Source organism: Sus scrofa, chromosome 6, assembly GCF_054392235.1.
Source record: "Sus scrofa isolate SSC_HxYL_T2T_F1_AM1 chromosome 6, Sscrofa_HxYL_maternal_Yorkshire_Landrace_v2.0, whole genome shotgun sequence".
In the NCBI taxonomy this organism is placed as follows: Eukaryota; Metazoa; Chordata; class Mammalia; order Artiodactyla; family Suidae; genus Sus; species Sus scrofa.
In genome coordinates, this window is record NC_139388.1 from 90,102,057 (window position 1) to 90,126,879 (window position 24,823).

Here is a 24,823-nt window from a genome sequence, read left to right on the forward strand (position 1 = left end):
CCAATACATTTTTTACTTAAAAAAAAAATAGGGAGTTCCGGTTGTGGCACAGGGGAAACAAATCCGACTAATATCCATTAGGATGCAAGTTCAATCTCTAGCCTTGCTCAGTGGGTTAGCGATCTGGCATTGCCATGAGCTGTGGTGTAGGTCTCAGACGCGGCTGGGATCCCATGTTGCTGCGGCTGTGGTGTAGACGGGCAGCTGTAGCTCCGATTGGACCCCTAGCCTGAGAACTTCCATATGCTATGACGCACGCAGCCCTTAAAAAAAAAAGCAAAAAAAAAAAACAAAACAAAAACCTATGTGGTGTTCCCATCATGGCTCATCAGAAACGAACCCAAATAGTATTCATGAGGACGTGGGTTCAACCTCTGGTCCTGCTCAGTGGGTTAAAGGTCTGGGGTTTCCATGAGCTGTGGTGTAGATCACAGACACGGCTCAGATCTGGTGCTGTGGTTGTGGTGTAGGCCAGCAGTTATAGCTCCAGTTCAACCCCTAGCCTGGGAATTTCCATAAGCCACAGGTGCGGCCCTAAAAGCAAAAAACAAACAAACGAACAAAAAAAAAAAACCTCTGTAGGAGGTCCTGCTGTGGTGCAACAGGATCAGCGGTGTCTCTGGAACTCTGGGACATAGGTCCCATCCCCGGCCTGGCACAGTGGGCTAAGGATTCAGGGTTGGAGTGGATAAGCAATGAGATCCTGCTGCATAGCACTGGGAACCTATCTAGTCACTTATGATGGAGCATGATAATGTGAGAAAAAGAATGTATGCATGGGAGTTCCCGTCATGTCTCAGAGGTTAACGAATCCGACTAGGAACCATGAGGTTGTGGGTTTGATCCCTGGCCTTGCTCAGTGGGTTGAGGATCCGGTGTTGCCATGAGCTGTGGTGTAGGTCGCAGACGCGGCTCGGATCCCGTGTTGCTGTGGTTCTGGTGTAGGCCGGTGGCTACGGCTCCGATTAGACCCCTAGCTTGGGAACCTCCATATGCCGCAGGATAGGCCCTAGAAATGGCAAAAATCAAAAAAAAAAAAAAGAGTGTATTTATGGATGAGTGACTGAGTCACCTTGCCGTACAGTAGAAAATTGACAGAACACTGTAAACCAGCTATGATGGAAAAAATAAAAATCATTAAAAAAATAATAAAATAAAAAAAATTGGAGTATTGGGCTTGAGCATGATCAAGGCCTAGTCCATGTGTAAAGTAATTAAATGTTTTTAACTAATAAAATTAGATATTATTTTCTATTCTGCTACTGAGAAAAAAGAAAAAAAAAGATTCAGCATTGCCAAAGCTGCAGAGTAGTTCACAACTGTGGCCCAGATCTGATTTCTGGCCAGGGAACTCCATTATGTCTTGGGGTGGCCAAAAAAGAAAAAAAAAAAAAAAAATATATATATATATATATGTATGTGCATAGTTGCTTTGGGTGTAAGGTTAGGTTGTTTGAGATTTGCCTTGTTTCCTGAGGTAAGCTTGTATCATTATATATGTATATAATGTATATGTACATAGAAACAGTCTGCCAAGATAAACATTAAACTGGAGTTCCCATCAAGGCTCAGGGGTAAGGAACCCGACAAGTATCCATGAGGTTGGGGGTTTGATCCCTTGCCTTGCTCGGTGGTTTAAGGATCTGGCATGCTGTGAGCTGTAGTGTAGGTCAAAGACGTGGCTCGGATTCAGAGTTGCTATAGCTGTGGTGTAGGCCAGTGACTCCAGCTCTGATTGGATCCCTAGCCTGAGAACCTCCATATGCCAGGGGTGTGGCTCTAAAATAGAAAAAAAAAAAAAATTACACTGTTACAAGTAAATCTAAAGTCTTATGACTCTACCCTCCATCCAGATTCCTTCCCTCTTTCCTAGAGATAGTCACTGTTATGTGTTCTTCTAGATCTTTTTTGGCCTCACTCATGGCATATGGAAATTCCCAGACCAGGGATTAAACCTCTGCCTCAGCAGCAGTCCAAGCTTCTGCAATGGGCCACTGCATCCTTAACCCCCTGAACCACAAGGGAACTCTCCTTCTAGATCTTTTTTAAAAAAGTTAATATATACACATATGTGGCAGGAGAAAATATAAAGAAAATATAAAGCACTGGGTTTTGTGTGCACAAGTGTGTGTGCCCTTTTTTATGTCAATGGTATTATGCAGTACCCTAGTCAACACCTTTTTCACTTACTTTTTTTATATATCTGATAAAGCGAAGCATGACTTTTTTTTTTTTTTGGTCTTTCTCTCTTTTTAGGGCCACACCCACAGCATGTGGAGGTTCCTAGGCTAGGGGTCTAATCAGAGCTATAGCCGCCAGCCTACACCAGAGCCACAGCAACGCAGGATCCTTAATGCACTGAGCAAGGCCAGGGATTGAACTTGCATCCTCATGGACACCAGTCAGGTTTGTTAACCCCTAGCCATGACAGGAACTCCTGAAGCATTTCTTTTTTGTTTATGTTAATGGTATCATGCTATACTTTATTCTGCAACTTTTATGACTCAGTGTTTTTTTGTTTTGGTTTTGGATTTGGCCACAAACGTGGCTTTCAGAAGTTCCTGGGTCAGGGATCAAATCGAACCCAAGCCACACCAGTAACTTGAGCCACAGCAGTGACTACACCTAGTGCTTAACCACTAAGCCACCAGGAAACTCTCTTACTCAAAGTTTTTTGATGTCTAATTCACTCCTTGGAAGTGCAACAGATGGTATTCCACTTTATGACCCCACCACATTCTGCTAATCCATTGTCTTGTGCTGGCAAAGATTAGGGTGCTCCCAGTTTTTTGCTCTCACTGTGATCGGATGCTTCCGGTGCGCCAGTGCTGGGGTCGCTTCAGGGTGGATAGCTAGGGGTGACACAAATCTGTGCATTTTCAATTTTATTTTACTAATTACATTTTATTAAAGTATAGTTGATTTACAGTGTTCTGTCAATTTTCACAGTATAGTAAAGTGATCCAGTCATGCATATATGCATTCCTTTTGTCATATTATGTTCCACCTTGTTCTATCCCAAGTGATTGGTTATAGTTCCCTGTGCTATATACAACAGGACCTCATTGCTTATCTTTTTTTTTTTTTTTTTTTTTTTTTTTTGTCTTTTTTTGCCTTTTCTTGAGCCACTCCTGCGGCATATGGAGGTTCCCAGGCTAGGGGTCTAATCAGAGCTGTAGCCACTGGCCTATGCCAGAGCCACAGCAACGCGGGATCCGAGCCGCGTCTGCGACCTACGCCACAGCTCAAGGCAAGGCCAGATTCTTAACCCACTGAGCAAGGCCAGGGAACGAACCCGCAACCTCATGGTTCCTAGTCGGATTCGTAAACCACTGCGCCAGGAGGAGAACTCCCCCTCATTGCTTATCCATTCTAAAAGTTAACAGTTTGAATGTACTAACCCCAATCTCCCAGTCCATTCCATTCCCTCCCTCGGCAAACACCTCTTTTCCCTGTCTGTGAGTCTGTTTCTGTTCTGTAAATAAGTTTTTGTTTGTTTGTTTGTTTGTTTTGGCTTTTTAGGGCCTCAACCTTGGCATATAGAGGTTCCCAGGCAAGGGGTAGAATCAGAGTTACAGCTGCTCGGCTAGATTTTGCAGGTTCGTTTATGCCATATTTTAGAGTCCACATGATATGTTGTTTCTCATTTTCTGACTTACTTCACTTAGTATGAGACTCTCTAGTTGCATCCATTTTCAATTTTAATATAATGCGATTTGTCTTCTCCAGATAGGTACCCATAGCGGCACAGACGGCGGTCTGCGGTGCGCTGTCCAGTGAGGAGCAAGTGAGAACCTTAGGATTCTCTCCCACAAACCCTTCCTCCCCGCCCCTTCGTCTCCGCCCGCCACCACCTTCCCAGCAAGCACTGTGCATATTTGCATACGACTTCAAGGCTTTGCCTTTACTTTTAAATAAAAATCCGAAGAAAATTATAGAGTTTTCTTTGAAGATTTCGCTCCAGATCAAAATGTTCTGCAATTATACTCTTATCTTCAGGAACCGGGAATATAAATTTCCAATGGCTTTATTTTCACCCTTACCATAAAAGGAATATCCTAACACTGCCCCCACGTTTTGCAGTAGCCTCGGCAAAAAGGGCTTCTGTCGTGAGTGGCACACGTAGGGCAACTCGTTTGCTCTGCGTGCGGAATCGACATCAAGAGATTTCGGAAGCATAATTTTTTGGTACTTGGGCAGCTAGTGATCGTTGGTCCTAGCGCCCCGCTGTTTTAAATGTCGAATGAAAGACACTTTCCGTTTTGTGGTTGAAGGTCTTCTGTTTATAGAACGTTTGTCAGCGTAAGAGGTTAGCTGTGGGTGTGCTCTGTGACTTGTCCCACTTGTGGTGCGACTGCTTTCTTAACGGAACATTGATAATAAGTTTTTTTTTTTTTTTTTTAGTGACTCACTTTGGGCATATGGAGGTTTTCAGGCTAGGGGTCAGTCAAAGCTGTAGCCGCCTGCCAAGTGCCACAGCAACGCCGGGTCCCAGCCGCTTCTGGGACCTACAACTACAGCTCCAGGGCAACAACGCATCCTTAACTCACTTAGTGAGGCCAGGTATCCAGACCGCGTGGATACTAGTCAGGTTCGTCAACCACTGAGCCACGATGGAAACTGTCGTGTTTTTTTTTTACAGATCCATATTTTCCTGTTTTCTATGAAAATATGGAGTACATGAAAAGATTAGAGAAATAATGAGGATGCATCGTCACTGGAATACAAATGATGGCAAGCAAAATCAGATTCACAAAGAAGCCAGTCACAGAAGGTCATATATGATTGTTTCTACACAAAATGTCCAGGAAAGGCAAATCTATAGAGACAGAAAGTAGATTAGTGGTTGCCAGGACTGGAGCTGGGAACAAGAATGGACTACAGATGGGCACAAGGGATCTTTTTGAGGTGAAGGAAATGTTCTAAAAGTAAATTAGGGTGAGAGTTGCAAAACTATAAATCTACATTGAATTGTACACTTAAAATGGATACGTTTTGGAGTTCCCATCGTGGCACAGTGGAAACAAATCCGACTAGGAACCATGAGGTTGCGGATTCCATCCCTGGCCTCGCTCAGTGGGTTAAGGATCAGGTGTTGCCCTGAGCTGTGGTGTAGGTTGCAGATGTGGCTCCGATATGGCATTGCTGTGGCTCTAATCAGAGCAGCTGCAGCTCTGATTAGACGCCTGGCTTGACAGCCTCCATATGCTGAGGGTGTGGCCCTAAAAAGACAAAAAACAAAACAAAAGGATAAGTTTTACAGTATGTAAATTATACTTTAATAAAATTGTAAAAAAAAAAATAAACTCAAAGGCTGGAAAGAAAGTTCACTCAGCTAGGAGCCTGAGACTCTATAATCAGTTTATAGAATAAATTCTGGAGTTCCCGTCGTGGCGCAGTGGTTAACGAATCCGACTAGGAACCATGAGGTTGCGGGTTCGGTCCCTGCCCTTGCTCAGTGGGTTAACGATCCGGCGTTGCCGTGAGCTGTGGTGTAGGTCACAGACGCAGCTCGGATCCCGCGTTGCTGTGGCTCTGGCATAGGCCAGTGGCTACAGCTCCAATTCGACCCCTAGCCTGGGAACCTCCATATGCCGCGGGAGCGGCCCAAGAAATAGCAAAAAGACAAAAAAAAAAAAAAAAAAAAAAAAAAATCTCTACTTTGGAAACTTGATATTAGTAGATTTCCTGTATTCTGATTTTCTGTGTGTTCACTGAACACTTGTCATTCACTCCCTCATTAAAACTTTCATAGGACCTAACTAGCTTAGGTCAACATCCTGTAAATTTCAAGCAACCCATCATGCTCTTTGTGAGCCTCTCAGGGCTCAAGGCATACTGGTCTTCTCTCTGCATCTCCAAAGCCACTAGCCAAGAAACTTCTCTCCTCCACCTGGAAGTACTCTCTCTCAACAGCTTGTCTTCTCCCAAAGTGGCTAACTCATTCATCATATGTCTGTTCAAACGTCATTTTCTCAGGGAGGTCCTCCTTCACCCCTGCCCCAACACTCACTAGGTTAGCTCCTCCTCTCTCTGTTACATTCTTCCACCATATACTTCTCTGCAGAACATTATTCATGCATTAGGTTTTTTTTTTTCAATCAAATATAGTTGATTGATGCATTAGTTGTAAAGTTAGTTGTTCAATATCTATATTCTTTAGCTAGAGTATAACTTATGTGAAGTGAAAAAGAACAAAATTGGAGAAGTATATTTCCTGATTTCAAAATTTACTACAAAACAAAGTAAGTAAAAACATTGTGGTATTGGTATAAAAACAGACATACAGGACTTTCCTGGTGGCTCAGCGGGCAAAGGATCTGATGTTGTGACTGCTGTGGCTTGGGTCACTGCTGTGGCATGGTTTCGATTCCTGGCCCAGGAACTTCTGCATGTCACAGGCGTGGCCCAAAAAAATCCCCAAAAACAAAAACAAACAAACAAACAAAAGACACATAGATTAGTGGAATAGAACACAAAGTCCAGAAATAATAAATCCTGGCATCAAATAATTTTTGATAAAAGAGCCAAGAGCATTCAATGGGGAAAGGAGAGTCTTTTCAGCAAACAGTGCTTGGAAAATGGATATTCAGACGCAAAAAATGAAGTTGAACTTTTACCCTTCACCACATAAAGAAATAACTCAAAACTGACCAAAGATTTCCACTTGAGAGCTAAAACTATAAAGTGCTTAAAAGAAAATGGGGAAAAGCTTTCTGATATTGGGCTTGGTAATGATTTCTTGACTATGACACCACAAGCACAAACAACAAAACAAAAAGTAAGTAAACTGGGCATCATCAAAATTTAAAACTTTTGTGGAATTCCCCAAGTGGATCAGTGGAAACAAATCCGACTAGTATCCATGAGGATATGGGTTCGATCCCTGGCCTCCCTTAGTGGGTTAAGGATCCAGTGTTGCTGTGAGCTGTGGTGTAGGCCAGCGGCTACAGCTCCTATTGGACCCCTAGCCTGGGAACTTCCATATCCTGTGGGTGTGGCCCTAAAAAGCAAAAAATAAAAAATAAAATTTAAAACTTTTGTGCATCAATAATCACTATCAAGAGAGTGAAAAGGCAACTTTCAGAATGTGAGAAAATATGTGCTCTGTCCCAGACCAACTTTTTCCTCTTCTATGGTGTCTCCTCATGTCCATACCAGAGGTTGAGACTCCAGGGCTGTCAGGACCAGGCCTTGAGCAGAATCTGCAAGAGGCTTGCTGCCGTGGGACCAGCCGAACCAGCCTGGTGTAGCCTTCTAGCACTCGGGCCCAATTTGACCAGAGGATCTAATTTGCAATAAGAGGTGGGGAAATCCCAACCTTTATTTGATACCCCTGGATTTGTAAATATTGATAACCAATTAAAAAAAAAATTTCCTGTCGTGGTGCAGTGGAAACGAATCCGACTAGGAACCATGAGGTTGCGGGTGTGATCTCTGGTCTTGCTCAGTGGGTTAAGGATCTGGCATTGCCATGAGCTGTGGTGTAGGTCACAGATGCGGCTCAGATCTGGCGTTGCTGTGGCTCTGGCATAGGCCAGTGGCTACAGCTCTGATTAGACCTCTAGCCTGGGAACATCCATGTGCTAAGGGAGCGGACCTAAAAAGATTAAAAAAAAAAAAAAAAAAAAAAAGACCAAAAAAGATAAATAAAAAATAAATAGATAAGTAAAAACAGGAGTTCTCGCTGTGGCACAATGGGATCAGCAGCATCTGGGCATCTTTGGGATGCAGTTTCAATCCCCGGCCTGGCACAATGGGTTAAGAATCTGGTGTTGCCACAGCTGCAGCATAAATTGCATCAGTGGCTTGGATCTGATCCCTGGCCCGAGAACTCCACATGCCACACTGCGACCAAAAAAAGAAGAAGGAAAAAAAAAAAACCTTCAGGGAGTTCTCTTATGGCACAGCAGATTATGGATCTGGTGTCACTGCAGCAGCTCAGGTTACTGCTGTAGTGTGGGTTCAATCCCTGGCCCAGGAACTTCCAAGTGCTGAGGGTGCAGCCAAAAAATAAAAATAAAAACGAACTTCAGGCATCTTCTGGGCTGTACATTATCCATCTGTGCAGAAGTATGGCCTGTGGGTCATATGGGGCAGCCTCTGGTCCCAGGTACCTACTTGGCCCCAGCTGCCTGGCCAGCTAATAACTCTGCAAATTGAACACGTTCAGAACTATATTCATAATTTCTATCCCCGCTTCCCCTAAGATTCCCATTCCCCACCAAACCTGCTTCTCCTCCTGTCTCTTCCAACTCAGTGAATGGCAGGCACCTCCATCACTTAGTCACCTCACAAAGACCCCCCCTAAGATTACCTCCTCTCTAAATCCCCTCTTGGTACAGACCACATCATTGCCTGCTCTGTTACATTTATAACCAGAACCTCTGAAATGATCTTCTGACCTACTGCAATGCTCCCTTCCAGTCTCCATTTTTTTTTTTTAAACACACCTGCAGCATATAGAAGTTCCCTAGCTAGGGGTCAAATTGGAGCTGCAGCTGCGGTCTAGACCACAGCCACAGCAACAATGGGTCCGAGCCACATTTGTGACCTACACTGCAGTTTGTGGCAATGCCAGATCCTTAACCCACAGAGCAAGGTCAGGGGTCGATTCCGCGTCCTCATGGATATGAGTGAGGTTCATACCACGGAGCCACCATGGGAACTCCCCAGTCTTCTTTTATTTAGTTATTTATTTATTTATTTGTTTTTTTTGTCTTTTCTAGGGCCACTCCCACGGCATGTAGAGGTTCCCAGGCTAAGGGTCTAATTGGACCACCGGCCTACACCAGAGCCATAGCAACTTGGGATCTAAGCCGTGTCTGTGATCTACACCACAGCTCATGGCAACGCCAGATCCTTAACCCACTGAGCAAGGCCAGGGATCAAACCCGCAACCTCATGGTTCCTAGTTGGATTCATTAACCACTGCGCCATGACAGGAACTCCCCAGTCTTCATTCTTAACTTCTCTAATTTTTTCCCTTAACATTAACCTTGAACTCCTCATTTGGTCTACAAGACTCTATGTGAGCTGGCACTGGGATCTTCTCTTGGCTCCTTTTCTTTCCATCATTCTGGTCTAGCCTGACTGGCCTTCTCCAAGTTCCTCCAACACATGGATTTCATGGCCTTTGCCTGTGCTGTTTCCCCATAGAACCCTGAAACGCTCTGAATCCTAGAGACAAAATCTATTTATTCGCAGCAGTACTCCCAGCCCCCAGAACACTGCCTGGTATATAGAGAGCATTCAAAACAATTTTTTGTTTACTAAATACTGCCTGCATTTTTTTTTCCTTTTTTTTTTTTTTTTAGGGCTGCACCTTCGGCATATGGAAGTCCCCAGGCTAGGGGGTGGATTTAGACCTGTAGCCATTGGCCTATGCCACAGCCACAGCCATGCCAGATCTGAGCCTCATCTACAACCTACACCATAGCTCATAGGAACTCCTGTTCGGCTTTTTCATTCATCCAAGTTGAACAAAATTATCTTCCAAACAAAACTCTCAGCTCTGCTCAGAAATCAGAGTGACCCTAAGAATGTTAGAAGGGAGGATAGAACCACACTGGCCACTCAAGTATGTCTCAAATTTAAGAGAAGGAAAAGTGGAGTTCCTGTCATGGCGCAGCAGAAATGAATCTGACTAGTAACCATGAGGTTTCCGGTTTGATCCCTGGCCTCGCTCAGTGGTTCAAGGATCTGGCGTTGCCATGAGCTGTGGTGCAGGTCACAGACTCGGCTTGGATCTGGCGTGGCTGTGGCTGTGGCTGTGGTGTAGGCCAGCAGCTGCAGCTCCGATTAGACCCCTAACCTGGGAACCTCCATATGCTGTAGGTGCGGCCCTCAAAAGACAAAAAAAATACAAAAATAAAAAAATAGAAGAAGGAAAGGAGAGGGAGGGAAGGGGGATGGGCTGGGGAGGGAGAGAAAGAGGAAGAGAAGAAAAACTACTCTCTTCAATGTTTACAAGGAATGCCTGATGTGGCTGGGCAGTAACAACCCGACTAGTGTCCATGAGGACATGGATTCGATCCCTGGCCTCGCTCAGTGGGTTAAGGATTGGTGTTGCCGTGAGCTGTGGTGTAGGTTCCAGATGCAGCCTGGATCTGAGCGTTGCTGTGGCTCTGGTGTAGGCTGGCAGCTGTAGCTCAGATTCAACCCTTAGCCTGGGAACTTCCATATGCTGCAGGTGTGGCCCTAAAAAAAAAAAAGTGTACAAAACAGTGTTTAAGGGGAAAAAGAAGTGTAACATAGATTGCGCATTCAAGATAATTCTTCAAGGTAAAGGATAAAATACATAGAAAAAAGACAGGAAGGAAATACACCACGTTAAATAAGTGGGTGTTTTTCTGCTTCTCCATCCTTTTATGCGCTTCACAATTTTCCACAGTGAACATGTACATTACAGGAAAAACAAGTGAAAAAACTAAAAAAGAAAGGCTTCACATGGCTTTTTTCTCCTCTTAAAATAATTATCTTGTTGCCTTATGTCTTTTTTTTTTTTTTTTTTTTTTTTTTTCTTTTTAGGGCTGCACCTGTAGCATATGGAGGTTCCCAGGCTAGGTATCGAATCAGAGCTGTAGCTTCTGGCCTACACCACAGCCACAGCAACGCGTGATCCTTAACCCACTGAGGGAGTCCAGGAATCAAACCAGCGTCTTCACAGATGCTAGTCAGATTTGTTTCCACTGAGCCAGGACAGAACTCCTGCCTTATGTCTTAGTTCCTCTTTTTTGTCAAAAACTTTGGCCCTCTGTTTCTGCCACTTCTCCTCTCACTTGATCCACTACAGTCTGGCTTCCCTCCTAACCTCAGAGGTGACCCACCCTGAAAGGATCATCAGTGACCTCTTAGATGCCAAATCCAGTGACTTCTCCTTTTTCCTTGCCTGAGCTCTCTGTAGTATCTGGCATTGGTAGTGCCATCTCCTTCTTCTGGAAACTCCCTGCCTGCTCTCTGGGCATCTCTCTCTTCTGTCCAAGGAGCTTACCTTTCTGACCACTTTTGGTTGGTTCCTTCTGGTTCCTCAAAGATTAATGTTCCCCAGGTTTGGGCCTCGAGGTCCCTTCCTCCCTGCACAGGTCCCAAAGTCCAACCCTGGAATTTGCCTGAGAAAAGTCAATCCAACTTCATTCTGGACACCTTCATTTAGATGCCCCTCAAAAAAACAAAATAAAATACAAATGATTGTTTTTGGTCTTTTTGGGGCTGCATCCGCGGCACATGGAAGTTTCTAGGCTAAGGGTGGAGTTGGAGATGTAGCTGCCACCCTTCACCACAGCCACAGCAATGCCAGATCTGAGCCAGGTCTCCAACCTATACTACAGCACACGGATCCTTCGCCCACTGAGCAGAGCCAGGGATCGAACCTGTGTCCTCTTGGATCCTAGTTGGGTTCATTACTGCTGAGCCACGAGGGGATCTCCCTGAGTTTACATTTTGGTTGTACCTCTTACATATTATGTGACTTGTACTGGCCTCCAGTATTTATCTGTAAAATGGGAATGAAAAGAAGCTACTTAGTAGGGCTGAAAAGAGGATTATATGAGACAAAGGCCTGCCTTAGAAAGGTCTTAATACTTGCCAATTATTATTACTGGCCCCAGGAACATCCTCAAGCATTTTCAAGTGTCATCTCTTTTAACACTAACAACTTTATGCCTTAGGCGAAATAGGGGGCTTAGGGCTGTTAGGTAACCCTTTAAGTATTTAAGACCTGAACCCGAACCTCACATAAAAGGTTTGGTGAACATGTATGGGTCAAAGAATAACAAGGGGTTTGCTTACTGACGCCATACTCAAAACAGGTCTTTTGATTCCAAACTGATAGTTGGATCATCACTTTTGAAGGGCTAATAAATGTAAGCTTCACAGCCGGATTTGAGGAGGTAAAAGGGTCAGAGTCCTCCATGGGGAGTCTCGTTTTTGCTTCCAATTGCGGATGAGGTGAATCTTTAATTTAGGCCTCATTTTCCTCAGCCATGAAGTGGGGTTAGAAGAGTTATTAGGGTCCCTGGCGTCCCTCTCAACACTAATTTTCCAGCGCGGGAGATTCTAGTTCGGATAAAGGCCCCAAACCTTCCGGCTGGGGTTCATCCTCCGTGGGGCCGGCAATAAGAACGCGTCCCCTTTAAGGCGCCAGCTCGCCGGCGGCGGCGGCCGGAAGTGTTGATGCTTGGCCTGGCGGCGGCGGTGGCGGTAGCGGCCGTGGCGGCCTCTGCGCATGCTCCGTCGCCCGCCCGCCCTGGCCGCTCGCCGCCCGCCCGCCCGACGGAGACGGTGAGGAGGGGGAGGGGTGGGCGCGCGGGCGCGGGCGCGGGGTGGGGTGGGGGCGGGGGGGCGGGCGCGGGGGCCGCGCGGCGGCCGGCGAGGGCGGGCGGGCGCGCAGGGGGCGGGGGGCTGCTGCCTCCGCGGGCGCCTCCCCACGCCCTGTGCGTGCCGCCGCCGCCGCCGGGGAGCGAGCGGACGTCGCGGCGCCGCGGGGGGGTGGGGGGACGCTGCCGCTGGGTCCGCCCGAGCAGCCGGGCCGCCCCCAGCGCGGCTGGCCGTGCCGCCCGGGTCCGGCCCCCGGCCGAGAGTGGCGGGGGCCGGCAAGCCTGGCACTGGGGGGCCCCGGCACCCCCGGACCAAGGGGCCCGGAAGTCCTCTGCCGAAGGGCCAGGAGGGGCCCGAGCCACTCCGGACTGAGAGGCCCGGACGCTCAGGACCCCGGCGAGGGGTCTGGGGATCCAGGGGTATCCCCAGAGGCGGGATCCGGGGGGCACCAGGGCCCTCGATGAGGAGCTGGGGAGAGGCCTGGGTCGCGCTCGGGGTGGGGGTGGGGAGAAAGGGGGACAAAAGGTGAAGGAAGCCCGCTGCCCCCCTAGGAGGACCCTTCGGAGCCTCGGGGTGGGGAGCAAGAGCAGAGAGTGGGTTCTGCTGAGGAAAGGGGTGTTCAGGCTTCACCTGGGATCGTGTTAGAGGCCTCGGCCGTTCTTTCTAAGGGAAAAGAGGCCGTTGTTTCCCCGAAGGCGTGATGACAGGTCCGGGGAGTGGGAGCAGGGGCCAAGGAAGAAGAGCTCCAAGGGAAAGTGAGCAGGCCCCTACCTTTCCCTACGTGAGGGGGCGGTAGGAAGACACCTCAGCCTCCAGAGGAGGTACTGAGAAGGGACCAGATCTGTGAGGGAATAAAAGAGGTTGGAGTACCTCCTGATATTATAGGTAGAGAGCAAGGTAATATCGTATGTTGGGGAGTGGGGAAAATCTTGTTTTTGAGGACCGGGGAGAAGATCTTGATGGGGAGAATACCCCAGTTTTCTAAATAACAGGGGAATTGACCTGGTGTCCCCTAATTGAGAGGAAGGAGAGGTGAGGGTGGACTCTAACTTGGGAGTCCTCGAGTGTGATCCACTCAGACTAAGGCAAGTCTTGACCTGGGGAATCAAGGGAACGCTTGGCCATCCAAAGAGCAGGAGGAGGCCTGCATTCTCCTCTTAAGATGAGAGAAGTTCAGAAACACTTCCTAAGGAACAGAAAGGGGCCTTGACGGGTGTTTGTTTAGAAGAACCAAAAAATGAGATTTTCTTCCTTAACCTGGAGGATTAAGGAAAAGGAGGATCAGATAATTCTAGTCTCACAGAAGAATTGTTTTCTCTCTCCTTGCCTCTGCTAATGGTTTCAAAAGTGCTTTTAGGAGACTATTTCATTAAATGTTTGGACTGACTCCCCTGATTTGTCAGCCTTTTATCAATTATGTGTATTTAATGTCTACTGACGACACATTTTTTCATTAGTTGTTAGTCAACCATTTGTTCATAATTACTTCAACACACACTGAATAGGTAACTTGTACTCAACTTCATTTGGTTAGTTTGGGCTGTATTTTGGTCTTGTCCTAAGCAAAATTCTCCTCAACTGTAGTAGGGTGACCCTTCACAAAACTCTTTTATATACAGTTGCTTCCCTAAACACCTACGTAGTAGTCAATATGCGACTTATACCAACATTCACTTCCTCTGGCTCTTTCACAGTGGTCCTGTGTAGTCATCTTGTTGACTTCCTTACATCTGGTAGCACCCTAGATTACCTACTAAATACATGAGAAGAAACAAAGAAGGAAAAAAAAAATCAAGGAGTTTTGGCCTTAAGTAGTAATGAAGTTTTAATTCACGGTCTACAAAAATTACAGTGAAGTGTGGAATAAATACATTTTGGGGTTAGAAAATTTCAGGATGTCTGGTATTCCTGTCATTCTTTTTCATCTATCAACTCTGATGTTCCTATGATTATGTGACATTTGTGTGTACATCTTGCCATGTTTTAAAAAGTTTTCGGGGAGTGCCCGTCGTGGTGCAGCTGAAACGAATCTGACTAGGAACCACAAGGTTGTGGGTTCGATCTCTGGCTTCGCTCAGTGGGTTAAGGATCCACCGTTGCCATGAGCTGTGGTGTAGGTTGCAGATGCGTCTTGGATCTGGCGTTGCTGTGTTCTCTGATTAGACCCCTAGCCTGGGAATCTCCATATGAGATGGGTGTGGCCCTAAAAAGACAAAAAAAATTTTTTTTCAGGACACAATGAATTTAATCCAGATATATAATTTCTTTAGTTTTTTGATAGTTTAGGTGAGTAGTCATAATGCTTACTTTCAAGGTGTCTTTGCAAATAACTGCAAATAATTCTTCCTTTTCACACAGGTTTGACATATTTCCTTTACATGTGTCCGTCCTCCTAGAATTACAGAGTATTGTGTGATTTCACAATGAATACTCTAAGGCCCCTTCCATGAAATACCCAAAGGAGCAACTCACTCATCTTGCCCTTAGGAATTTTTGTTACTATAAACGAGAGCTACTTTTCAGTTTACATTCAACTCAAAGAGATGACCTTGCAATTAGCCCGTGTAGTTTGTAGAGCTGGTTTCGGTTACTTGCTAGGAATATGGTATTTAGGTTAATAAGAGATATTCAGCCCTGGAGTTCCCTTCATGGCTTAGCGGTTAACAAACCCAACTAGGATCCATGAAGATACAGGTTCAATCCCTGGCCTCGATCAGTGGGTTGAGGATCCTGCGTTGCTGTGAGCTGTGGTATAAGTCGCAGACTCGGCTCGGATCCTGTGTTGCTGTGGTTGTGGCATAGGCCAGCAGCTGTAGCTTGGGAACTTGCATATGCTGCAGGTGTGGCCCTAAAAAGCAAAAAAAAAAAAAAAAAAAAAAATTCAACCCAGACTTGCTTCTCTAAAGAATGTAAGAATTGCCATGTTGGATCAGACCTGTGTCTTACTGACACTGGGAAACATATTGTGGATGATGATAATTATCGTCTCTGATAAACTCAGAAGATTAGAGAAACAGCCATAAATTTCCTCTTGAGCTCCAAAGTGTGAGAGGGGTAAGGAGTAAAATACAAGTTCCTATTGAGGAAAATGTTAATCAGGAAGTTAGTCAACCACTTATTCAGGGTATTGTTGAGAGGACTCAACGTTAGGGTAGAAGGTTGAAACTAGAAGCATCCTTCTAATTCTGCTTCTCTAACCCATTAATTTACCTATGTCATTACTTTTTTAACATTTAAACCACTTTTTTTGAATTGAATTCCCTACAGTTGTTACATGCTAAAGTATTACATCTTTTAAAGTCATTAAATATATAACAGAATAATGCTTAACAACAAACAAGTGTCTGACAAATGTTAGCTGTGTATTTCAGTTCACCCTACATTTTAATGGTTCAAACTTTGAAGATTTCTCTTAGTTCAATTATTCTACAATTTGATGGCATTTTATTCTTTATCGTATTCCTTTTGGCTTTTTCTAGACTCAGGGGTCCTAATCATTTAGGTTTTATTGCTGGCAGCAAGCCAAACCAGTCTGTTGATTCTTTTTTTCCTCCTAGTTTTAAACGTTTAATTTATAGAAGTTCACATTGTATGTTGAAATATCTTGCAGTTCCTTTTTTCCCTTCTGCTCTGTGACACTGTCACATATCTGTTTCCCTTCTGAAGTTCCTTAAGAACAGATTATCCATTTTCATTTCCAAGGAGCCTAAATCTGTGTTGGATGTAGAGTAGAGACTCAGTAAATATTTGAACTGGCTATAATGATGCGTAATAAGCAAGGCAGCTTAGCCTGAGCTTTTTAACAAATTTATATCCCCTAAGTTTCTAAGGTAGAAAATTCTAGAAGTCTTTTAGGGTAAAGTGAGTCACTCATTGTACAAAAATTTTTTACACACCTTCCATGTGCTAGGTTTCCTTAGAAAGTTTTGTTGATGGAAGTTGGATAGTTGAAAACTCTTACACTCTGTGTCCTGGGCACTGAGCTAGCACAGGGGAGCCCATTGAAAAAGAAAAGTTACGCTTGCTCTCCCAGGATGTAGTCTGGCAGAGGAGGCTGACATAGTGGGATGATGGTTGTGACAGGGGTACTACAGGCGTTGAAGGAGCAAGAACACCCTCTTGCTCCTTCAATCCAGTTAAGGGGAGTTCCCGTCGCGGTGCAGTGGAAACAGATCTGACTAGGAACCATGAGATTTCGGATTCGATCCATGGCCTTGTTCAGCGAGTTAAGGATCTGGCCTTGCCATGAGCTGTGGTGTAGGTTGCAGAGACGAAGCTTGGATCCTGTGGCTGTGGCATAGGCCGGCGTCTGTAGCTCCGATTGGACCCCCTAGCTTGGGAACCTCCACATGCTTGGGTGTGGCCCTAAAAAGCAAAAAAAAAAAAAATCCAGTTAAGGAAGTTTCAGACGGCCTCTCTGAGGAAGTGATGTTTCAAATAAGTCTCAAAAGTTCAGCAGTGACTAGCCAAAGAGGAAGGAAAAGAGAATTCCAGGTAGAGCAAACAAGTATGAAGGCTCAGGCCAGGAAATATGGGATGTTTGAGAAGTTGGAAAAAATTCAATGGCAGGAGCCCACGATGTGAGAGGAAAAACTGTGAGAAATGAGGCTAGTAGAGTGGACGAGGGACAGATTTGGGGCGGCGGGTTTGTAGCCATGTCAGGGTGTTTGCACATTAATAGCAGCAAAGAGAATGCACTGAAGGATTTTTAAGTGGGGAAATGACCTTTAGTAAGATCACTTTGTCTGCTCTGTAGATAATGTGTTGGAGATCAAGACCAGAGATTAGGGTACTGATGAGAAACAGCTGGAAAAATCCAGGTACTAGTGTGGTAGCTCAGAATGTGGTGGCAGCACAGATGGAGAAGGGAGATGGTTAAAAGAGATATATAGGTGATAGAATGAATAGGACTTGGTGGTTGGTTGGATTTAGAAAGAGGAGTCAAAAATAACTCCTTAGTTTCTGGCTTGAGAAAATGGGTGGAGGGAAGCACCATTTATTGAGGCAGGAAACATAGGAGCAGGTTTGAGAGGGAACATGCTTTCAATTTGGGATATAGGAGGTGTTTAATCCAGGAAAAAAAGTTTGAATGTGAGACTCATAAAGGGCAGAAGTCTAAGTCAGATAAGAGGAATTTAGGTCAAACACAAAAATTGAACCAACAGATGTCAGTGAGGAGCAAGGCTGTGGGAGACAAGGTTTTTAGATAAGCAGCACCTGTCCTCACAGAGCATACAGTGCAGTAATGGAGGTAGATGTCTGTTTGGTCAACTCAGTGCAAGGCACAGTGTGATCAACACTAGAGGAGAAGCTGCAAGCCAAGTACTGGAGGACCGCAGAAAAGAAAATAGTTTGGCAGTGGCTTTGTGGAGGAGTGAACTTTGAACTGGGCCTTGAAAGGAGAAGGAGAGGAGGGAGAAGGGAGTTTGGGGTTTATGGAATATCAAAAGTATAGAAACCTGAAAGTATGTATTATATATTCAGAATTCAGTGGGAATTGGTGTGGCTGGGTCTTAAGATTCTTAGTATATTATAATTGCAGATCAAACTGGGAAAGTTTGGCCCCCAAATTAGACTTTTTTTTCTTTTTTTTGCAATGTCGGATCCTTAACCTACTGAGCAAGGCCAGGGATGGAACCTGCATCTTCATGGATACTAGTTGGGTTTGTTTCCTGCTGAGCCACAGCAGGAACTCCGAGGGAGACTTTGAGTGCTATGTTTAAGTGTGTGCCTTATAGGTGAACAATTGCTATGGCAGAGCCAAAATGTGGATTCGGTTGTCTAAGTACCAGTTACATATTCAGACTTGCATCCATTGTGTGTCTATGCACAGTTTGGCAAAGTCCTAACATATTCCGTCATCACATATCTAAGTAGATACAGTGCTCTCACCTATATTCTCATAAGTGACTCTGACTCTCTCTGATCAAATGTGAAGACTGACACCTGCAGAACAACTTGGGCCCTTCTGAGTTTTTATTAAGATTGAAATAATTCGGAGTTCCTGCTGTGGAGCAGTGGGTTAAGAATCTGAGTACAGTGACTCTTGGTCGTTGTGGAGGTGCAGGTTTGATCCCTGGCCCAGCACAGTGGGTTAAAGTATCTGATGGTGTTGCCGCAACTGTGGTTTAGGTCCCTGACTTGGGAATGTCTTGGGTGTGGCCATATTTTTAAAAAATCAAGATTATTCTTTGAGTTACTTTAGAGTCAAGGAGTTTGTGGTTCCCCAGCAGCTCTCCAAAGGAGATGTTAGGAAAGATCATATCTCCATTCAGTCTAAGACAAAGGGATATTAAGACATTCCTGGAGGTCACACAATTGGATTCAGTTATTAAACAACCACACAATGCAAATCATCTTTCTCTTCCCATACAACTTAGTTTAGTCGGCGGATACTTATTAAGTACGTCACTCACAAAGGACAGAGCACTTGATAGAGTGTAAGGGCTAGTTCCAAAAAAAGTAATGATTCTCACTTTCTAGGAGCTTGCTGTTTGGGATGGAACTAGTGGTGTGCTGTAAACTAGCTCTCTAGAAGAAAAAAATACTCTGATTGGTAGTGCTTGCCAGTTTCTGTGGTGTGTATACTCACAGCATCACTGATTTCAAGCTACCAACTTGATGTCACTAAACTCGGAGTTGGGAAGAGGTGTGCACAGTTGTTTCTTAGGAGCTGGTAAGAGCTGGCTCTGGCACACCACTGGGTGAATCACACTAAGAAAACCTACAGTAGGAAGTGAGTGCTAAGGCATTTCTGGAAAGATCAGAGTCTACGTCAACACCTTTTCCCTCTCACAGTTCCCTTCTTTTCAGAGGACCGTGGTCTCCAGGGTGCCTCTGGAATTAATAGTTATTATCTTGGTGTTCCTTTCCTGTGGTTGCCGTGTTTTCAAACCAGACAAAGTTACTGGTACTTCTTGTTTCTGACAGCAGCCCCAACTATCTGACTTCATGTGAAAGATGGCTAATGCGGAAGTGAGCGTCCCAGTGGGGGATGTGGTTGTGGTACCCACCGAAGGAAATGAAGGGGAGAACCCCGAAGACACTAAAACCCAAGTAATCTTGCAGTTACAGCCTGTGCAACAAGGGTAAGTGACTAGAGATTTGGATATTCTGAAAAATTTGGGAGGTTTAGAGAACGAGGAAATTATAACTTTAAGGTGTCTCAGCACAATGAGACATTCAGCATCAGAGTGGCTAGATTTTCTTCATCTCTACAATGTATTGTGTGCTATATTTGTTATTCAATACTTATTACAACAATTTGCTGTTTCCTTGTCTCTCTCCCTCTACTCTGCTATGAGTTCCTTGAGAGTAAGTTAGTGGTTCCCTCATCTATTTATTCACACTGTTTAGCATAAGGTCTTGGTACACGTTTACCAAAAGACAGTGTAGTTAGAGTCAGAGGAGAGTAGGTGAGGCAACTATAAAAGCACTCCTTGGAGCTCCCATCATGGCTCAGTGGTAACGAACCCGACTAGTATCCATGAGGATGCGGGTTTGATCCCTGGCCTTGTTCAGTGGGTTGAGGGTCTGGTGTTGCCACGAGCTGTGGTGTAGGTCACAGACGCAGCTCCGACCCTGTGTTGCTGTGTCTGTGGTGCAAGTCAGCAGCTGCAGCTCCGATTTGAACCCTATCCTGGGAACTTCCATATGCCATGGATGCAGCCCTAAAAAAACACAAACAAACAAAAAATATATATATCATCTACCTGCCATTATTAAAAAATGTAAAGATGTTGGAAGAAACATAGTACATAGTTGCCACCATTTGAGGCTTGCACTCTAGGTGTGTAAACCAAAAATACATGTTTTATAAGTTAAGATATTACTTACATGGCAAAATCTAAGAAGTGCCAAGTGTCATGGTTGGGGTGGGCTATGAATTTGATAGAAGAGGAAAGATTTTATAGTGGTCTTGAGGTTTAAATAGGAATTAGATCTACAGAGAGAAGCAGGAGTAGTTATTTTATCTTGGGGAATGTATAAAAGATTCTTCACAGGATTAGAAGTGTTCTTGGGCAAACATATACAGTTGGCTCTCTGTATCTTCAGGTTTTGCATCCACAGATTCAACCAACCTTGGATGAAAAATATTAAAAAAAAAAATCCAGGCATTCCCTCGTGGCTCAGCAGTTAAGGATCCTGTGTTATCACTGCTGTGGCTCTGGTTATAGCTGTGCTGTGAGTTCAGTCCCTGCCTTGGGAACTTTTGCATGCCTCTGGCATGGCCAAAAAGAGAAAAGGAAAAAAGTCCAGAAAGTTCTAAAAAGCAAAATTGAATTTGCCACACGCAAGCAACTATTTACAAAGCATTTACATTGTATTAAATATTATAAGTAATTTAGAGATGTTTTAAAGTATATGGGAGGACGTACATAGGTTATATGCAAATGTTATGCCATTTGGGGGAGTTCCCGTTGTGGTGCAATCTGACTAGGAACCATGAGGTTGCAGGTTCGATCCCTGGCCTCGCTCAGTGGGTTAAGGATCCGGTGTACTGCCATGAGCTGTGGTGTAGGTTGCAGATTTGGCTTGGAGTCTATGTTGCTGTGGCTGTGGCGTAGGCTGTGGCCAGTAGTTGTGGCTCTGATTTAACCCCTGGTCTGGGAACCTCCATATGCTGCAGGTGCAGCCAAAAAAAAAAAAAGCAAAAAGCAAATGTTACACCATTTTGCGGGGCGGGGGGTGGGGGGCAACACCTCTGGCATATGTAAGTTCCCAGGCTAGGGATCCAATTGGAGCTACATCTGCTGGCCTATGCCACAGCCACAGCAACTCGGGATCTGAGCTGTGACTGCGACCTTCACCACATATCACAGCAACACTGGATCTTTAACCCACTGAGTGAGGCCAGGGATCAAACCTGCATCCTCATGGATCCTAGTTGGGTTCGTTAACTGCTGAGCCACAAAGGGAAGTCCCTGTTATACCATTTTAAGGGACTTGAATATCTGTGCGTTTTGGTGTTTGAGGGATGGGAGTATCCTGGAATCAATCCCCCACCAATACCAAGGGAGGACTGTAATCCAGTCCTAGTCTACTAAATAATGTAACTTGCCTTAAATTTTCTGGAGAAAGACAGGTAACCTATCTTGGAATTTAAAAAGCTTTTTAGCAAAGGAAATTTCAAATAGACCTCAAAATAAAGAAAATACGATAATGAACCTCATCCATCACATAGCTTCAGCGGTTATCAACATGTGGCCAGTCTTATTTCATCTCTACATCCACTCACTCTTGAATTTTTTTAAGCAAATCCCAGACATTAGTATATATCTGTAAAAGATAAGGACTTTTTCTTCTTAGTTTAAAAAATATAATCATAGCTTTGTTGACATTTCTGAATATTGTTAAGCATAAAGGAAACATTCTAAGATCTATAAGGGAAAGTTGATATTAATTCCCAACATATAGCCTATAGAGTGTTTTTTTTTTTGTTCTTGTATTTTTTTCTTTTCAGGGCCTCACCTGCAGACCTGTAGTATATGGAAGTACCCAGGCTAGGGGTGGAATCAGAGCTGCAGCTACCAGCCTGTGCCACAGCAACAGCAACACCAAATCCGAGCTGCATCTGTGACCTACACTACAGCTCACGGCAATGCTGGATCCTTTAACCCACTGAACGAGGCCAGGGATTGAACCCACATCTTTATGGACAGGAGTCAGTTTCTTTCTTTCTTTTTTTTTGGTCTTTTTTTCTTTTTTGCCATTTCTTGGGCTGCTCCCAAGGCATATGAAGGTTCCCAGGTTAGGGGTCAAATCAGAGCTGTAGTGGCCCAGCCTATACCAGAGCCACAGCAATGTGGGATCTGAGCCACGTCTGCGACCTACACCACAGCTCACGGCAACACCGGATCCTTAACCCACTGAGCAAGGCCAGGGATCGAACCCTTAACTTCATGGTTCCTAGTCGGTTTCGTTAACAACTGAGCCACGACGAGAACTCCCAGGAGTCAATTTCTTAATCTGCCAAGCCTCAACAGGAACTCCTAGAGTGGTTCTGAATTTTACTGGCACCAACAGATTATGCATGCTTATTCAGATTCACTTGTTTGGGAATTTCCTTTGACCATACATATACATACTTGTAGTTGTTACTTTTTGAGGTAGGGTAGCATCAGGAGGAATTAAAGGGCAGGTTCTTTAGTTCTTGGCAGCTTTATTTTCTCATGGAGGCATCATTTATCAATTGTCCCTTATCCTATCCCTAGTAGAGACAGGAAAAATCTTCTCTGCTATTTAGAGACTTAATTCTTTTGAAGATTTAGTTCCACTTAGTTTTCTTTTGTTTGTCTCTTATTTTCAAAATGCCTTTTCTGGAAACCTCTTATTGCTTGATTAGATAGAGGCATCTTTGTATAATATATATTGACTCTCCAATCCACTGTTTATACAAAATTTTAGTACATAAGCTAGTGAATAAACATTTTGAGGTATTGTATTTAGAGGTGCCTGTGAGTTGATTTTTCTAGTTGTATTATTTATTTGAATATTTTATTGCATTTTAGTCTCATTTTATTAAAATAAGCAGGGAACAAAAACAGTGCTTCTAGTGATAAGAAGTACAGGTCTCTGGCAAGTTCCTGTTGTGGCCCAGTGGTAACAAGCCTGATAAGCATCCATAAGGATGCAGGTTCTACCCCTGGCCTCACTCAGAGGGTTAAAAGATCTGGCGTTCTATGATCTGTGGTGTAGGCTGGCAGCTGTAGCTCCAATTTGACCTGTAACCAGGGAACTTCCACATGCCACAGGTGTAGCCCTAAATAAATAAATAAATAAAAATAAAAAGTGCGGGTCTCTGGAGTTCCCTTGTGGCATAGCAGGTTAAGGATCTAGATTGTCACTGCTCGGTTGCTGCTCTGGCATGGGTTCAGTTCTTGGCTTGGAAGCTTCCACATGATATGGGCGTGGCCAAAAGAACCCCCACAAAACCCCAAATCATCATTTCACGTCTCTGTTCAGTCCTCCAATGCCTTCACATTGTATCCTAAATAAAATCTTACGTTCCCACCATAGTCTACAAAGTCCTGCCTGAGCTGACTCCTGTCCCCCTCTCCAACCTCATTAACTATATGTGAAATTTCATTTTTAGAGATTTACAATGATGTAGAGTTAACCTTTAAAGCTTTAGTAAACATAATTTTACCTTACTTTGATGATTCATAAGCATGTCAGTATCTTATATTTTATAACATATTTTAAACATATTTTATGATTTTTGACGATAGTTATAGTAGGTGTAGGGAACTAGGCTAAATCTATCACTATCCTGCATACTTTTAGAAAAATTTTCCCTGATAAAACCTTGTTTGCCCAGGAGTTCCTGTCATGGTTCAGTGGTTAACAAATCCAACTAGGAACCATGAGGCTGCAGGTTTGATCCCTGGCCTTGCTCAGTGAGTTAAGGATGCAGCGTTGCTGTGAGCTATGGTGTAGGCTGGTGGCTACAGCTCCGATTAGACCCCTAGCCTGGGAACCTCTGTAAGCCGCAGGTGTGGCCCTAGAAAAGACAAAAAAACAAAAACAAAAAAAAACCTTGTTTGCCCATAAAGATATAGACTATGCCCTGACTTCCCACCCCAAGTGCAATTTACTAGTTGTTGAAATTATGTATAAGCAATAATTCTTTTTTTTTTTGTCTTTTAGGGCCACACTGGCGGCATGTGGAGGTTCTCAGGCTAGGGGTCGAATCAGAGTTGTAGTTGCCAGACTACGCCAGAGCCATGGCAACGCGGGATCTGAGCCACATCTGCAACCTACAAAGCTCACAGCAACACCAGATCCTTAACCCACTGAGCAAGGCCAGGGATCAAACCTGAGTCCTCATAGATGCTAGTCAGGTTCGTTAACAACTGAGCCATGACCGGAACTTTAAGAATTTATTCTTATTGTTGTTTGTTTTTGTCTTTTTAGGGCCACACCCGCAGCATATGGAAGTTCCCAGGCTAGGGTTACAATGCCAGCCTACACCACAGCCACAGCAACACCAGATCTTTAACCCACTGAGTGGGGCCAGGGTCAAACCCATGTCCTCATGGATACTAGTCAGGTTTGTTACTGCTAAGCCACAGCAGAAACTCCAAGAATTTATTTATTTTTTTAATTAAAAAAATTAAAAATTTTTTTTTGCTTTTTAGGGCCACACCTGTGGCATTTGGAAGTTTTCAGGCTAGGGGTCGAATCTGAGCTATAGCTGCTGGCCTACACCACACTCACAGCAGCGCCAGATCCGAGCTGTGTCTGCAACCTACACCACAGCTCATGGCAACACTGGATCCTTAACCCATTAAGCAAGGCCAGGGATCGAACCTACGTCCTCATGGATACCAGTGGGATTCGTTACTACTGAGCCACAATGGGAACTCTTAAGAATTTATTCTTTTTTTTTTTAATCACTTTATGTATTTATTTATTTATTTTAATTTACTCAATAAATTTTGTTACATTTATAGTTGTACAATGATCATCATGACCCAATTTTATAGCATTTCCATCCCAAACC

The 24,823-nt window shown here is 44.4% G+C and overlaps 1 protein-coding gene and 1 non-coding gene across 18 annotated transcripts in view; both read left to right on the forward strand.

The window, feature by feature from the left end:
* The first annotated feature begins 4,093 nt into the window (after positions 1-4,093).
* Positions 4,094-4,227, forward strand: LOC146402636 (U11 spliceosomal RNA). Its single transcript, XR_014808759.1, has one exon. It is a non-coding gene; the product is annotated as a U11 spliceosomal RNA (small nuclear RNA).
* An 8,026-nt stretch (positions 4,228-12,253) lies between these two features.
* The window catches only part of GMEB1 (glucocorticoid modulatory element binding protein 1), a 43,741-nt gene continuing 31,171 nt past the window's right edge, over positions 12,254-24,823 (forward strand). For 7 of the 17 annotated variants that reach the window (XM_084963578.1, XM_021095683.2, XM_084963581.1 and 4 more), the window contains exons 1-2: positions 12,254-12,282; positions 19,252-19,406. Coding sequence is in view for 7 of the 17 variants with exons in the window: in XM_021095683.2 (XP_020951342.1) it covers positions 19,279-19,406 (128 nt within the window). In the remaining 10 variants the exon portion in view is untranslated. Of the gene's footprint in view, positions 12,283-12,484; positions 12,738-19,247; positions 19,407-24,823 lie in introns of those variants that run through there. The other 10 variants (XM_084963579.1, XM_021095680.2, XM_084963580.1 and 7 more) reach the window with 3 other exon arrangements.